Raw genomic sequence first — 16,698 nt, forward strand, 5'->3', positions numbered from 1 at the left:
ATGAAAATGGATCATGTTTTCTCTTGTTTTAAACAGTTTTGGGGGGGGGCTAGGAAGGTGGTTCAGTGGTAGAGCGCTTGCCTTGCATGCCTGAGGCCCTGGGTTCGATTCCTCAGCACCACATAAGCAAAAAAGAAAAAAGCCGGAAATGGTACTGTGGCTCAAGTGGTAGAGCGCTAGCCTTGAGCTGAAGAGCTGAGGGACAGCGCAGAGGCCCAGAGTTCAGGCCCCACGACCGGACCCAAAAAAATAATAATAAATAAATAATAAAAAAATAAACAGTTTTTGGTTAATGCCTTAATATTTTTGTAAGACTAATAAATCAATAGGTTTCTCAAATGATACCATGAGTCAGTTGAGGAGTTTGTGATGATATCGGACACATGTATATATTCATAGCCTGTTCAATTTGCTTTTGCCCACTTTTTACTATTATTGTACAGACCGTGCCTATAATTATAAACATAGTTAAGGTTTGTAACAGGGTGTTAGGGTATATCTATACATAACTGAAGCACCAGTTCAAGCCCCCCCGTCATCTCACATTACTGCTGGGTGGAAAAGCACATTGAAGGCTTTTGCTAACAAGAATCTATTTTTACTTTTCCCAAGAAATTATCAGAATGTTGTATTACCTTTTTACCAGTCCTGAACTTAATGATGGTTTCTGTGTATTCTTGTGCTAAACCTTGCCTTAGAACTAGATTGATGAGCAGTTTCTTCAAATTGCTGTATTTCTAGAATACATTGCTGTCCTGGGTATGTCCTACCATGAGAAATATATTAAGACTGTGTTGGTGTTGGAGTTAGTGCCCCTATAATATGAAAAGCAAAAGTAAATCTATGTGATGTGTACATGATTTGTTTTCATGACTTAAGGTGTATTATAAATGCTGAGTGTTGGTGTCAGTTGTATTAAACCACTAAAAAGCAGAAATAGGTCATACATATTGCTCTACAGTCTGATGTCTTCAGGGTCTGCATTCACTAATGTTTTGTATGGGTTTCCTTTAGTCCTACAGAATTGTTGCTGCTTTTATCAGTCCTTTTGCCATAGGATCGTTAGGGTTCTGGGCTAGCTTTTGGTTTTAGGTTGTTTCACAATTTTAAAAGTAAAAAGCCTATTTCCCTTTGCAAGTTGAGAAAATGCTGTCACCATTTCAATGAAGTGCTCGCATGCGTGACAGTGTTTTATTCAAGTGGTGAGGAGGCTGGTCTCCCTTTCCAGGTGAGCACAGTTTTCTTGAGAAGAGACCTGAGGAGTCTCTAAACATACTGCCTGCATCATTAGACTGGACCCGAAGCATGCGTGGATGTCTGAGAAAGAGATGGACAGTATCAGCACATACATACATATTTTTAATTAATGTTCATCCAATTAAGTGTTTCTGCAAACTCTTTGAAAAATGATGTTATGCATGCAACCATTATGCAAACCAGATTTACTTCTTGAGTTATTTCTATGTTCCTGCACACAAATATTTTATTACTTTCCTTCAGTCTCTTTAACAAAAGTCCTTTCAGATGTATCTGTTGTATAAAAGAGACTCAAAACAGGTTTTACTTTTATTTTTAAGGGTTTTTTTTTTTTTTAGTTTAAAAGTGGAATATATGTTTTCTTTAGCTGTAAAAGCACAATCAAGGCAACATGATAAGTGAGTCAGTGTTGTAAAAGTAAAACTAATTTTGCCTTCACTCACATGAGCTATAGAAGGAGGAAGCTTTATTGTCCCTGGGAAGGTGATAAGGCAGAGTAATTGTATATTATACTGTCCGGGAACATCTGCCTGAAGACTGTTGGGGCAATTCATCTATCATGGGCGATGCAGCATGTTTTGTCTTTCTGCTTTAACCCGTCCCCACTGCTGGCCCGCGCGGAGGTTTTGATAGGGACTGCGCCTGGGCCGGGGCTCACATTAATCAGTCCCCTTGTTCAACACTCCAGCTGACATAATTACAACCTGCGCACAGCAGTTATTCAAGTCGAGTCCTTGTCACTCGTGGTGCGAAACTACACAGCTCAGATCCCGGAGGAGATTGCCTTATCACACAGAACAAGGGCTCGCAGGAGCCGAAGAGAATAGAAATGGGAAAATGTCTTCCGGGAGTACTATATATTCCTTTAAAATAAGACATTTGAGAGACTTACAAGGGACAAAGGGAGGCATTGTGTACAGGGACTGAACTGAAACAGTTATTATTTTTAAATGGATTACACAGTGTATTTTTGTAAAAGTGGATGTAGATTATTAGATAAATTCCATGGTGCTCACCATCACTGACTCTTTTGTCTTCCTTTCTTTGCTTCAAAAGTGATCATATACCTTGGAGATTACAGAAGGGTCACACACTCCTTGATTTAGGACTCGATTTAATAAAATTAAGGAAATAGGCACTTTGAGTTTAATATTTATAACAGGTATGCTTGAAGAGCTTTGCATGGCACAGAGTAAAGCTGGGGAAGATTCTTTCCACAGACTTTCTCAATATAAGTTCTCTGTGACTGTGTAGCTTAAATATTTGAAGAGCTGGAAAATAAACTTTATCTCATTTGTCCTGACTCTTCACTCTACTACTGGGTGGATTATTGGCCAATCCCTGGGGACCCCAGGTGTGAAGGATGGGATCTCCTTTCAACCACTTAAGTAGTATTTAAATTTTTATGGTATACCTACCCCCACCCATAGCCTGGGTGAGTCTAGGAGCCCATGGTGATTTATGAGATCAGGCTGCCAGACTTCCAGCAAAACTGTGCCTTGTGCATGAATGCCAAAAGTTGTTTTACATCCAGCCCTTTTCTTTCTCCTCCTCTTAGATATCTTTAGAATCTCCCAAGTAAAAGCACATTTGTGCCCAGACTGTCAAAATTACTAGGAAACAGCATGCTCCAAACATTCAGCTACAAATTTACTACAGTAAATTATCATTCATATGCACATACATACAGATTGACATTATTTGAGTTGGAAAATATTATTTTTCTAGGTGATTTATTTCAAGCTAAAGGTTAACATATATTACTTTGTTCATATGTTTTTATGAATATATTTTGTATGTTTTTACCCTAGCTAACCTCTCTTAAAAGCATGATATTTTAGGAAATAATTTCTTGATTAGGCTATATTTTCTTATGTTATTTTTGAAAATGTCTATCCCACAGTCTTCTAATCTACCTTTCTCTCCTGGCTTTATAGTATCTCACTTTGCTTAAACCCAGCTAGTTAAGAGAAATTGAAAGAATAAAATCAATCTCAGAAGAAATTGAGAGGTAGACATCAAGAGTCAGAGGTCTATTTTTATATCAAGAATGTCAAAATGACAATGAATCATCCAGGCAGAAAATTACTGGTAGGCAGTAATTACTAGTAATGCAACAGGACTAATTTGGCATTGTGATTCCTACAGGCTCAGCCTTCCCGGAGTCAGTTTAAGAAACAGTGCACATGGTCTATCTGTTTTTTATTCTCACAAGGGCAGGTGTCTTAGAGTCTCCTGCAGTAAAGAGAAATAGGTTATTGTGTTTCACTAATATGGTAAAGGTTGTGGGTACAGAGGCCCTTTTGTCAAAATTCTAGGTGTATCATGCCGTATGTTGTATGTATGACGTGTATGTATGTCATGTGTTCTATGTAGGACATATACATGTATGTCAGAATTGTCTGTTGTATGTTTTCACCCAAGAAACTTAGGGCTGGTACTCTTTCATCTGCAAACATGGAGAACATGTAAAATGGATGAAGTTTCATTTTTGTTATGTGACCATTTGGCTTGTAGACTTAATGAAAGCCTTTGTACTCTTCTATCCAAGTTGTCTTGTACTCTCCTCTGCTGACAATAAGTCAGTACAGTATGAAGAGCAACCATTACTGAAGTGTATTTTTCTGTGTGGACTAACAGGGAGGAATCAAGTCTCAGCAGGGTTTGCCCTGGCCTACGCCCCTTCCTTTCAGTGGGCATGGGGGACAGCCCAGATATGCCGTCAAGTTTCGATTTCTGAACAATATGAATGGGACTGCTACTGCAGTTTTATTTCTAAAGCAATAATTTGGTTTCTAACAGAAAACAAGGTGTCTCCTTCTACCATTTCCTCCTTGTAAATTTCCCTGTTCCTCAATAGAGTGGAAAGGGAGAATGGAGTGGTTAGGTTTAAAACAGGCTCTTTCTCTTACTGGCTGTAGATTGCATGAACAGGGACTTGAAGAGTAATGATATAAGAGAAAGTGAGTGTTGTAAACAGAAACGGTATACAAAAGCTAAGAATAAGAGAAAGTAATAACTTTAAAAAAATCATGTACGATAAACACATTAAAAGCAGTTGCTAGATGGTAAGAGGTAAATAATTTACTTAATGATTTTCATCAACATAATTGAAATTCATGAACATTGATAAAGTAACAGTAACTGTGGAAAGCAGGATGACTGCAGGTCATCATGGATGGGAAGCACAGGGGTTCTCTGAAGTAAGGTAGAGTTTTCAACTGCCATTTATTTCAGGTTTTCAAGTTTTTCAAGGCTTTTAGCCTTTTGTCAGCATTTTTAATGTCCCATCTCATCTCTTCTCCAAATCATGCTCTCTTGAGGGCCAAGCCACAGTGACTTCCTTTTTGTATATTTTTGCTGTCATTGGGTTAAATACATATATATTGAATAGATTGATTTTTAAACAAAGGCTTAATATATAGGGATGTCGGCTGTTTTTGGTAAGCAGAGACTTTCCCTATAAACCCAGCAACAATTAAGTTTCAGTCATGTCTACACTGACATGCTGGTGGCAGGTCCGAAGGACTAACCTTCCTCCCAGAGTTTCTATTCACACGCACATGCTGTACACGGGGCCTCTGGCTCACATGGGACAGGACAGTGTGGTGATGGCCACCCAGGAGCTTCCCCTTCCACAGAGGTCCATGTAGGCCTGCTGCCCACTGACAGTGGGCCTGAACCCTTGGACAACAGCCGGTCTGGAACCAGGAGAGCCTTGTCCTCCCCAACATAGGGCCAGGGCCCATAATGCTCATCTTGCACCCACATCTGAGTTCTTTTCTGAGTTTCCCTTCCTTTACTGTATTTTACATTACTTTATATCTTATCTTGTCACATAATTGCAATGGCAAAATGAAGGAAAGAAACTGTATATGAACCTGTGGAATAGGAGCGTATGTTTTCTAGATATTCAACATGAAAAGAATATCCTGAATATATACATAACTAAAGAAATTAAACTGTAAAAGAATAGATAATCCAATTAGTAATGGGCAAAGGAATTAGACAGATAGTTCTCAGAAAAACTAATGAGTAATAAATAGGTAAGGAAAAGTTCAACATCTGTTGCCATGAAGAAAAAAGTAGATATCAAAACAATACTGAGATTTTCTGTCTTACCCCGATCAGAATGACTGTCATCAAGCAAACAACAAATACTAGTAAGGATGTGGAGAAAAAAATAACCCTTATGCCCTGTTTGTGGGAATGTAAACTAATGTTGACACTATGGGAAATCAGTATGGGGTTTCTCAAGAAACTAAAAATTAACTATTTGATGATCGATCCTGCTATACCACTTCTAAGCATAACTCTAAAAGAATGTAACTTGCCACATAAGAGATATAACTCTTCACTCATGTGTATAATAGTACTATTTACAGTAGTCTAGTAAACAACTGAAGATTAAGAGAATATGGCATATGTACTGGAATAATATCCACAAAGAAAAATGAAATTATGTCATTTACAAAAAAAAATGGATGAAATTCAAAATCATCTTGAGACAATCTCCCTACATGCTCATGTGTAGAATTACAACATTTTTCTGTAATTATTTCAAAGTTTTATGTCTTAAAATATCTCTGCTCCATTTGTAATTGATTTTTTTTTACAGACCAGGTTAGGGATCTAGTTTGAATCTTCTACATGTGGATATCCAGTTTTCCAAGCACTCCAGCTCAAACAGACTGATTTTATTGTTGTTTGTTTTTCAATGTTTGTTTTGGCATCTTTGTCAAGAATCAAATGTCAGTATTTACATGGGCTTGTTTTTGGATCATCTATTTTATTGGTCTGTTATTTGGTTTTGTGCCAGTACTGCTTTTTGTTGTTTCTATGACTATATAGTGTAATTTTAAGTTCAATATAGAGATATCTCCAACATCACTCTTTTTTCCTTAGGATTGCTTTGACTATTTGGGTTCCTTTGCGTTTCTGTACAGATTTTATGATTAGTTTTTGTGTGTGTAAAAATTTTCACTGCATATTTGATGGGATTTCATTGAGTTTGTGTATCCTTTTTGGTAGTATGGCTGTTCTAATAATATTCTCCTGATCCATGAACATTAGATGTCTTTTCATTATCTTAATATCATCTAGAATTTCTTCCATGTTTTATATTTTTCTCAGTAGGAGTCTTGAACATTTTTGTTGAGGTTATGTTTTGATGTTTCTTTTTATTTGAAACTTTAATGGATGTAATTGAATTCACTTCTATGAGTTTGCTTTTAAATATACAGAAAAATTAATTATTTTGACAGGATTTTTTGTGTATGTTTTTGTTGTTCCTGGAGCTTGAACTCTGGGCCTAAGCACTGTCCCTGAGCTGCTTTTGCACTCTAGGCAAGCACTTGTCCGCTTGAGCCATAGCACCACTTCCTCAAAAAACTACTCAAAACTTCCAGGTTTTTTTAGTGGTTTATTGGAGATAAGAGTCTCATTGACTTTCCTGTCCCACTGGCTTTAAACTGTGATGCTTAGATTTCAGCATCCTGAACAGCTAGGATTACAGCCTTGAACCACTGTCACCTGGCTTGTGTTTTTTTTTTAACTTGTATCTAATTATGCATTTAAATCATTTGTATTTTCTTATTTTTGGTAGATCCTTTGGTAGATATTTCTTCCAGATTTTCCATTTTAAAGGCACTTTCAATATATTCTATAATAATCTGGATTTTAATAGTATCTGCTGTAATATCCTTTCACTTGCAGTTTTATTAATTTGGGCCTTTTCATTTGTTTTGTTTGCTTAAAGGAATGTCATTATTATTTCAAAGAAACAACTCTTTGTTTCATTGATTGTTTTGTATTCTATGTTTCATTTCTTTAATTTTAATTTTAATCCAATCTTTGTTATTTATTTGTTTGAGAATTGGCCTAAAATCCAACATCCTTTATGATAAAACCCCTGAAGGAACATGTAACCGGAAGAATAGAACACAATGTGGTACAATCTATAGATAATAAGCTTAAAGTTAACATCATACTAAGCAGGGGAAAATGGAAAATACGTTCTCTGAAGTCAGGAACAAGATAAGGGCATCTCCACTCTGTCTACTCTCATTCAATACAAAGACTTTCTTCTCTGTCCTTCTCTCCCATTGGACCTTACACCCTCCCCACCTAGACATGTATTTTTATGCGTGGCACTAGACTCTACTCGGCAGAACCTAAGTTTGGATGATACTGTTCAAGACCAGTAAGATTGAGAGCCTCTCCTGTCTGTGGGAGGGAATGTTTCCCTCCAGGTTTCAGCTGGAGAGGAGGGTAACAAACACCTATGAGTTCTCTGCTGTAATCAAGAGATGATACACACATCTTTTAATTACGTACTGAAAATACAACATACTATAACATTTTGTGTGTTGTAGGATATTCACTTAAAGTATGCAACTACCACTACAAGCAATTTTATATTTTGTATCCTCCTAAAAAGAAACCCAATACATAATAGCCATCAGTGTTTCTTATATATGCACGTTTAAAACATGTAAACATACATGCATCAATGTGCTATATAATCATGTAAATACTTTATATTAATCATTTATATACATCTTAGTATATGCCTAAGTATACATATATGCAGTTATTCTAATTACCTTTCAAGTCACCTCTATACTTGAAATAAATCCTCTCTCCCATTCCCCATCTCTCCACAGTATACTTCAATAGTAGTCTTCTGATAGTTTGATTCCATGTGCTATTTAGACACTAAGGCTATTGGCTCTTTTTTCTCCAGAATATACCCTTTGAAATGGAAACATTCTGTTTCCAAGGTCATCTCTTCCTTCCTTCACTGAACATTAGGTTTAATGATTATATATTCCCCATTTAAGTGTATATCATATGTTGAAGTAGGTTTATTTTGTCAATTTTTATTTGGTTGGTAATTGTCTTGATGATGCCTCCTCTATCATATTTCACTTGAGACAATAATGTTGGCAGAACTGATCAGAGACAGTCTTAAGTACAGTGTTGCCTGTGTTTTCATTCTCCATTGTTAGTAAACAGTATCTGATTTATGATGTGTGTCTGTGGCTGTTACTGTTCAAAATCTACAGGATAAAGAACTGCTTAAGAACAGTTCATCCAATTCATTATAGAATTCAAGAAACTGGTCCTCTTCTTTTCCTATCAGAGAAGTGGGCACCAGTGGCTGTAACAGGTTAATATTTATCAGTAAGGTCTACATCTGCGACTAGGAGTTTCTGTAGTCCTGGCCTTCTTCGGAGAATTTGCTTAATTTTTTGGGGGGGTGGGTCCGGTCGTGGGGCCTGAACTCTGGGCCTGGGCGCTGTCCCTCAGCTCTTCAGCTCAAGGCTAGGGCTCTACCACTTGAGTCACAGTGCCACTTCTGGCTTTTTTCTTATTGCTTATGTGGTACTGAGGAATCGAACCCAGAGCCTCAGGCATGCAAGTCAAGCGCTCTACCACTGAGCCACCTTCCCAGCCCGAATTTGCTTGAGTTTTTGCATGCAAAGCCTGTAAGGCGGCGGCTGTGGTATACGTGAAAGCACACTCCCCTTGAAAACAGAAATGGTAGACTCCTCCTCTGCCTTTGACACTGGACCTGTGCAAAGCTCAATGCAGCTTTGCAAACCAGTTGTGTGTCTGATACTTATTTGCTTCTCCGTAAGATGGCTGTATTACTTTTTTGTTTTTTTAATTTTATTTTTTGGGGGGTCCAGTCGTGGGGCCTGAACGCTGGGCCTGCACGCCGTCCCTCAGCTCTTCAGCTCAAGGCTAGCGCTCTACCGCTTGAGCCACAGCGCCACTTCTGGCTTTTTTCTTTTTGCTTATGTGGTGCTGAGGAATCGAACCCAGAGCCTCAGGCATGCAAGGCAAGCGCTCTACCACTGAGCCACCTTCCCAGCCCCATATTACTTTTTTGTGACTATAACAAATACCTGGAACAATTTAAAAGGAGAAGGAGTTTGTTTGCGGTCCATGGTTTTATCATCTTGAAACATCGCGTCAGAAGTTTGGAGTGAGGCCGGGTCTGAGCTGAGGTCGGGTAGGACGTCATAGCCATATGAGAGTGAGTCTCGGAGGGCCTGCCCTGCTCGTGACAGCCAGGAAGTAGCAAGGAAGGCACCTTTTTGGTGTCTGGTTTGTGGTACCTCCCAAAAGAGCACCCCCGTCTGGAAATGAAGCGTTCCATACTTGAGCCTGCAGTGGACACTTCTGCAAACCGTAGCTGTTTGCTTCCCAGTCTTCACCATTAGCTGCCTTGGCAATTGCTAGACCAGTGGTAGCATGTGGCACATATTGGTGCTTTTCCCCTAACAGCGATTGTTAATTAACTGTAGAGGATTTCTATACAAAGCAGCGTTGCTAATCAGTAGTGCTGTGAAAGAAACAAACTGTGTATCCATGTATCAGCTGTCATATACACATATAGTCTGACTTATCAGAGAAATTTAACACTCAGGCTTGACAGAACCCTTGCCCAGAGCAAGCTGAAAATAGCAAGGAAAAACCTCTGCTATTTGAGTTCTTTTTTTCTACAGTGATGCTATCTTAAGTTTAAAAACTTTTATTTATCTAAGACTGTATAAGTTTACTGAAGTACATTTAGTAAACAAAGAAAATCAGGCATTGCAGAATGCTGGATGAGCAGTTTGGCGGCATACTTTCTAGCCTTTTCTCATGTCACTTCAGCCATCATAATCATTCTTAGAGGCCAAGTACACTTGGTGACAGACCCTGTGTGGTCATGGGAGGTAGCAGCTTTCTCAAAGAACACCTGTATCTGGTCTCTTCCTGTTCTGAAGGAAGGCAGGCACTATGTCTCAGCTCTGTTCCCGGATGTATCTGGTCCAGGGCTCTTCCTGTTCTGAAGGAAGGCAGACTTTGTGTCTCAGCTCTGTTCCCGGAACACGATTCCTCCCTCCATTCTCAGCCAGTCCGCTTCTCTACGCCCTTCATGTTCTGAATGAATAGATATATAGGTTTGCGGGTCTGAATTTCTAATATTGTTTGCTTCCTTTGCCTGTGAATAACATAGCTAGTATAAGACTTTTGATTATAACCATTTTCATCTTTTGTAATATCGATGATTAAACTCAGGGCCTCATGCCTCCTAGGCAAGCATGTGAACCCCCCCCCCCCCCTTCCATTCCATTTGCTTATGATTTGTTTTTCAGAACGTGTTTTCTACTAATTTTACCCAGGCTGACCTCAAGCCATGATCTTGTTACCTCTTCCAAGCTCATTACATGAGTGCAGCCCATAGGAAGGCCTGTGTCAGGGTTAGCTGGCGTCAGTATTTGTGATAAACTGTTGTTGATTTGACCTAATTGAACGTACTGCCTTACCCGGCAGGTCAAACTGTGCTGAGAACATCCGCAAGCACATCCTACACACCGGCAAACACGAAGGCGTCAAGATGTACAATTGCCCCAAGTGCGACTACGGTACCAATGTCCCCGTGGAGTTCCGGAACCACCTGAAGGAGCAGCATCCCGACATCGAAAACCCTGACCTCGCCTACCTGCATGCCGGTAAGCTGCTGAAGCCATGCACGGCTGGTCATAGCAGTCCGGTGCCTCCCCGCACTGCTGAGCTATTTCAAGGGCAGACAGCGTGTAACTTCAAAAGCTCCCCCTAGTCGAAAGACCCGGCCATATAGTCACCCTGGGACAACAAAGGAAATCATCACAAACATTCAAAACTGAGCTAAAATAGGAGTTTAATTTTTTTTTTCTTTTCAATTATAGGGCTTGAACTCTGGGTCCGGGTGCTGTCCCTGAGCTCTCCAGCTTAAGGCTAGGCTAGCACTCTACCACTTGAGCCACAGCACCACTTCTGGTTTTCTGGTGGTTAAGTGGAGATAAGAGTCTCATGGACTTAACTGCCCAGGCTGGCTTTGAACCACAATCCCCAGATCTCAGCCTCCTGAGTAGTTAGGATTGCGGGCGTGAGCCACTGGCACTTAGCTTAAATTTTAATTTTTTGATTAATAGATAAAACTTAATTTCTTTTTCACCCAATGTTGTGGTTTAAAGGTTAGGACCCATCCTTTTGTATCCCCGTTTCCCCATGAATGCCTAGTAAAGCAGAGGAGGCGATGCAGCATCCCAGGAGCCGGATTGGTTAGTCACCAGGACATGGGAATGTGCTGGTGAGAGCACAGCCCCTGCGTTTTCCTCATTCTTGGATTACAGGTCATATAGGACTGAGGTGTGGGACGTGCAGAGTAAAACATACTCCATGGCCCTGTTGAGTGGACAGGTATCCCTGAGTGTTGGTTCTCAGGAGAAGAATGAAATGGTGGGGATGGCTGTGGGATCTTGCTTTGGGAATTGGCAAGCACTGATGGGATCTTAGAGGAGAGGCCTCGATGTGGCACACGCAGCACGGGTGTCATGCTGCTCGGAGCCTGGTTCTCTTGGAAGCACATGGCTGGCAGCGGAGAGCCTCTCAGCCGGCTTCCCCTGCGGTGGTGTGCTTGGGTGGCTGCCCCACCACACCTGGATTTCTCAGCTGCAAAGTGGTACAAGTGCCAGCGTCCACTGGACACTGAGCGAGGTGAGGCTGTGAACCTTTTCAGACAGGGAGGAGGGGTAGGAACACCCTGGTCTGACCTCCGTCTAGGCAAAAGTGTGAGGCTCTGTTGAAGAAGCTGGTAGAAAAGCTGGCAACCTGACTCAAGTGGCAGATGCTTTCCTAGCAAGCATGAAGCCTTGAGTTCATAACCAGTTGCACTTAAAAGTAAAAACAACGGGTAGGATGTGTGATTCAGTAATCTCAATTATATGCAGGGCTGTTTTGAAAGCAAACAAAAGCAGAGGAATCTGCTTTTTCCATTTGGAGAGATATACCTGTATGGAATAGAAGCAGTATGGTTTTGGTTGAGATGGTATTACCTGAAAATTTATCTATCAAAATAGACATTTGATTTTTGTTTCCAAGCAGTGCCATGGTGTGCTGTTTCTTATGGACACTGTTAGGTGTGACTTCCTTGTGGACTTAATGCGGTTCACTCAGGTCCCGCTGTGCCTCTTGGTTCGGTCGGGAATCTCTGGTTGTGCCCTATAAAATGACCCTAGTTCCCCTAGCCTCAGCAGTCTGCTTCTGCCGCCACGGGCCTCACGTTGGAAAGTCCCAGCTTCACTCTTTCCTTCTCTTGGGTAAAGTTTCTTTGGAAATACTGGTTTTAGTCTCTGTGGGCCTCAGTTCCGTCCCTTCAGGATGGCCCCACACAGTGTCTGTGGGACCTCAGCGAGATAACACTGCGCACAGTGACTGCATTGGTCACACTTGGTGCTTATTTCTTTTCTATCTGCAGAAGTTATCCCTCCCCCAACTCTGTTGAAGGACTAGAAGCATGCTTTTGGTATATTTTCTTTTTTTTAATTTAAATTTTATTTTAAATGTGATGCACAGAGGGATTACTGTTAATGTAAGTCAAGTAATGAGTACATTTCTTTTGGAACAGTGTTACATTTCATCCCTTAGAAACTCAGTCTGTATGTTAGGTTGAATAATTTTCAGGCATTTTAGGGTCTTTCTTGCTATCTTTTTGAAAGAGTAATAGAAGTTGACTTACAACTTCTGTTTATTGTGTTTACAGGAAATGCTCTGAATTATTTCAATCCTTTGGAGTTATTCACTTCATATATATATATATACATATATATATATATATACACACACACACACACATGTATTTTTTTAATGGAAAGATACTGTACAGAGGGGTTACAGTTACCTGAGCAAGGTCATGAGTCCATTTCCTATCTATCATAGTTACTCCTGCTTCGTTTTCCCCCCTACTTCTTGTGTCAGGCAAAAAGCCAGTGAAAACGGGGGTTATACCATGGGGAGTCACATACAAAGCAACCAAAAAAAAAATCACATGGTACCTTATACATACGTTAGAAACAATAGCAAGGAAGGAAAAACCACTTGTGTCCCTATCTTGGGGTTCATTTCGCTTAGCATCATCTTATCTGACCTTTTCTGCTTGACCCAGACATGACATTGGTATAACAAATTATTTAAATAGGGATACAGATTGACCCATTGTAACAATGTGATGTACAAGACCCTATGTAGAAAAACAAACTTTACAATTTGGGGTGGGGGTGGGGGGTGTAGTTGAGGAAGTGGGAGGGAAGGGATGGTAGGGGAAAATCCAAGGAGGAGGCAACAATGCTGGAAAAGAAACGTACTCATTACCTTGCTCATGTAACTGTAACCCCTCTGTACAGTATTTCACAATAAAAAACTTAATTAAAAAAAATGAAAGTAGAAAGCAGAAAAAAACAAAAAGCCAGTGGAAGAGTCTGGGAAGCTGAGTGGGTGGGGCAAGGCTGGCCCGGGCGGGCTCCCTGTCCCAGGGACTTCTGCCGCTTTGTGCTGTTCACGTCGTCTGTCATCTGGCTGGAAATTTTTTATGCTTGTTATATCTGCTATTAGGAGAGGAATGTCAAGGCTTCTCATTATAAGTGTAGATTAGTGTGCTTTTCTTTTTAATTCTGTTAATTTGAGCTTTACTTCTTTTGAGGATATTATCACTAGGTACTGAGAGATTTAGGATCTTTCCATATACACACATATAACCTCACCTACAATAAGGATTTATATGTTTTCCATGATAGTGAAAATTCCTTTGCCTCTGTAGCAATACCTCATGCCATAATTGTACAATTTTATATTCGCATAGTCTGACCTGCTCCCTTATTGTGGCACACAATAGGATTTGTGTAATTTGCTGAGACTGTGTCAGTCTTTTACATGAATAACTGTCTTTTACTTAACATTTATAGTTCATGTAATTATTGATGTATTTAGAAGAGTCAAGACTACTCAAATGCCTCTCTAGTAGCAGGCATAAAGATTATATGTTTACACAATGAAATATTCTTCCTCGGTAAGAATGAGTGAATTACAATTATTAGCAACAATAGCAAATAAATCTCCCATCATATCCTTAGATATTGACGTAGGCAGACACAAAGATGACCATTCCTATAAATGCAGGTAAAATGAATCCATGGCATTAGAAAGCAGGGTGTGTTGTTCCTGGTGGACATCTATCACTGGAATAGGGCTGTGTGCTGCATGTTGTATTCTGTTTCTTAACCCCAGTGTTGGGCCACAGTTTTGTTCAGTTTGAAGCAGTTCATCCTGTGCTCTCCTGTGACTGTGCACTTTTCCGCTTATATACTTTCTTTTTTTTTGATTGGTCATGGGGGCTGAACTCTGGGCCTGGGCACTGTCCTTCAGCTGTTCAGCTCAAAGCTAATGCCCTACCACTTGAGCCATAGCGCCATTTTTTTTTTCCTGCTTATGTGGTGCTGAGGAATCCAACCCAGGGTCTCATGCATGCGAGGTAAGCACTCTACCATGAGCCAACTTCCCAGCCCCCACTTATGTACTTTTAAAAAAACACATTACCCTTACTTGTGATTTTCTAGAGTTTCATTTAGGTCTATTGTAGATCTAATATTTTGAAATTTTAAAATCATATTAATGCCCACATTGACATCACATTTACAGTGATCAGAATTATTTTGCCTATTGTATACTACAATTCCATCTAGCAAAGTCCACGAAATCCCAAGAAATTATTTTGATTTGATTTCTACAGTTTTAGTAATTGAATTCCCACCATCTCTTATCCATGAAGCTTGATGATCATAACTTAAGGAAGAGATAAGTATGTGTCTGTGTTCATAATACAACTGAGTCTCAGTATGACATCGTGCACAGTTCCCTTCAGTGGTTATTACAGATTGCTGTAATGTAACCCAAAGAAAGGACGTGGAGATGGGGAAAGGAGGAGGAGGGACAAGAAGATCGCCTACTACAGGTGGTGCTTGAGAAGAAAGACGTCCTTCACATCAGCCACATGAGTCTTTCACCATTGCCTTTGCCATTCAGAGACCCCATGTCTTGCTGCTGAAGTTGTTCTCAGTGTTCATGGATCGGCTCTGCCTGGAGCATTCCTTCTTGTGGCCAAGGTTGTGAGGCTGGTTTCCTTGTTTCACATTTCTCCCCGCGGAGCTGGGTCTTGATATGTAGTACCTGTTCCTATGTTTCCCTGAGTTCTCTTTGTAGGAAAAATTAAGCATTAAAGCACGGCATGGTGTTCTGCTTAATTTTTTGTGTGTTTCTATCCCATACTTTTGTATCATATTTAAATTGATTTTGTGTTGGTCCTTTCTTAGATATTAAGATATAATCATTTAAAAATGTACACTTGTTTATTACCACTACAGAGTGGTAGCACATGAATCTGTCATGTTCTCCTGACAGATTGGGATTTTCATGTTCCCTAAGATAATCAACTTTTATATTTTTAATAGCATTTTTTCATTGTATTGCATAGAATTGCCTCTGATTAGTTACAAGTATGCGAGTATGAAAAGTTTCACTTATTTTTCTTCTAAAGGGACCTAATTTTTACAAGGGACCTAATTTACAAGTTTGCGAGTATGAAAAGTTTCACTTATTTTTCTTCTAAAGGGACCTAATTTAGTACCATTCAAGCTATTCTTACTTGATTACACTTATCTAAGTTCATACTTAAGCATATTAATTTTTTTTCGGTCATGGGGCTTGAACTCTGGGCCTGGGCACTGTCCCTCAGCTCTTCTGCTGAAGGCCATCTACCACGTGAGCCACAGCCCCACTTCCGGCTTTTTCTGCTTGTGCAGTGCTGAGGAATCAAACCCAGAGCCTCATTCGTGCAAGGCAAGCACTCTACCACTGAGCCACCTTCCCAGCCGGGCATACTAAATTTCATGTTCTGTCTTTCATCCTGTGTTTAACCCATGGAAGGTGCAATAGCCTAGCCCTTTGTTTTCACCATGGCCTCTTACCTCCCTATTCAGGTTTGCTAATATGTGGAATCTTCTTCTTCATCACTTACAAGCCATGTGAGTGCCACTCAGAGCTCAGGAAAAGACAGTACTTTCCATGGCTCTTCCCAGCCCTCTGTTTCTTGCCCTGTTACTTCATCCTCTTGGTTGGGTGCTCTTACACATGTCGTGAGACTGTGCGCCATAATTCTTTCCATGAAAAGGTCCAAAAGCCTCTAAAACAGCTTGACAGTTTCTTATTGGTTCTCTCTTAGATAAACCAATTATTACTTCAACTTAAAAAGGAAAGAGATTTTTTTCTGCCATGATTGCCTTTGGTTAATCCATGCTGACTCATGCTATTAAATTATACTTTTCCAAATGTATCATTAAGCTCATCCATAAGTATCATCTCAGATTTATTTCCTAATATAGATGTTACCCTTACAGGTCTGTAATTTTAATCTTCTCCCTTCTCTCTTTTTAACCTTGAGATGAGGTTCCTTCTTTTCTAGTCTCCTGGTTCTTCGCCATTAACAAAAGACTTCCTAAAATAATTACCATTCAAGGATCTGATTCTTCACTGTGGTCATCTCTGCTGGGTTAATTTACTGGAGTCTTTGAG

At 39.9% G+C, this 16,698-nt stretch overlaps 1 protein-coding gene across 2 annotated transcripts in view; it reads left to right on the forward strand.

Moving 5' to 3' along the window:
* Znf407 (zinc finger protein 407) overlaps positions 1-16,698 on the forward strand; it is a 376,264-nt gene that overhangs the window by 242,997 nt on the left and 116,569 nt on the right. For both annotated transcript variants that reach the window (XM_042693520.1, XM_042693521.1), the window contains exon 8: positions 10,588-10,766. In XM_042693520.1, coding sequence (XP_042549454.1) covers positions 10,588-10,766 — 179 coding nt within the window. The remainder of the gene's footprint in view (positions 1-10,587; positions 10,767-16,698) is intronic.

Source organism: Dipodomys spectabilis, unplaced genomic scaffold (assembly GCF_019054845.1).
Source record: "Dipodomys spectabilis isolate Male_0828 unplaced genomic scaffold, ASM1905484v1 ptg000169l, whole genome shotgun sequence".
Lineage (NCBI taxonomy): Eukaryota > Metazoa > Chordata > Mammalia > Rodentia > Heteromyidae > Dipodomys > Dipodomys spectabilis.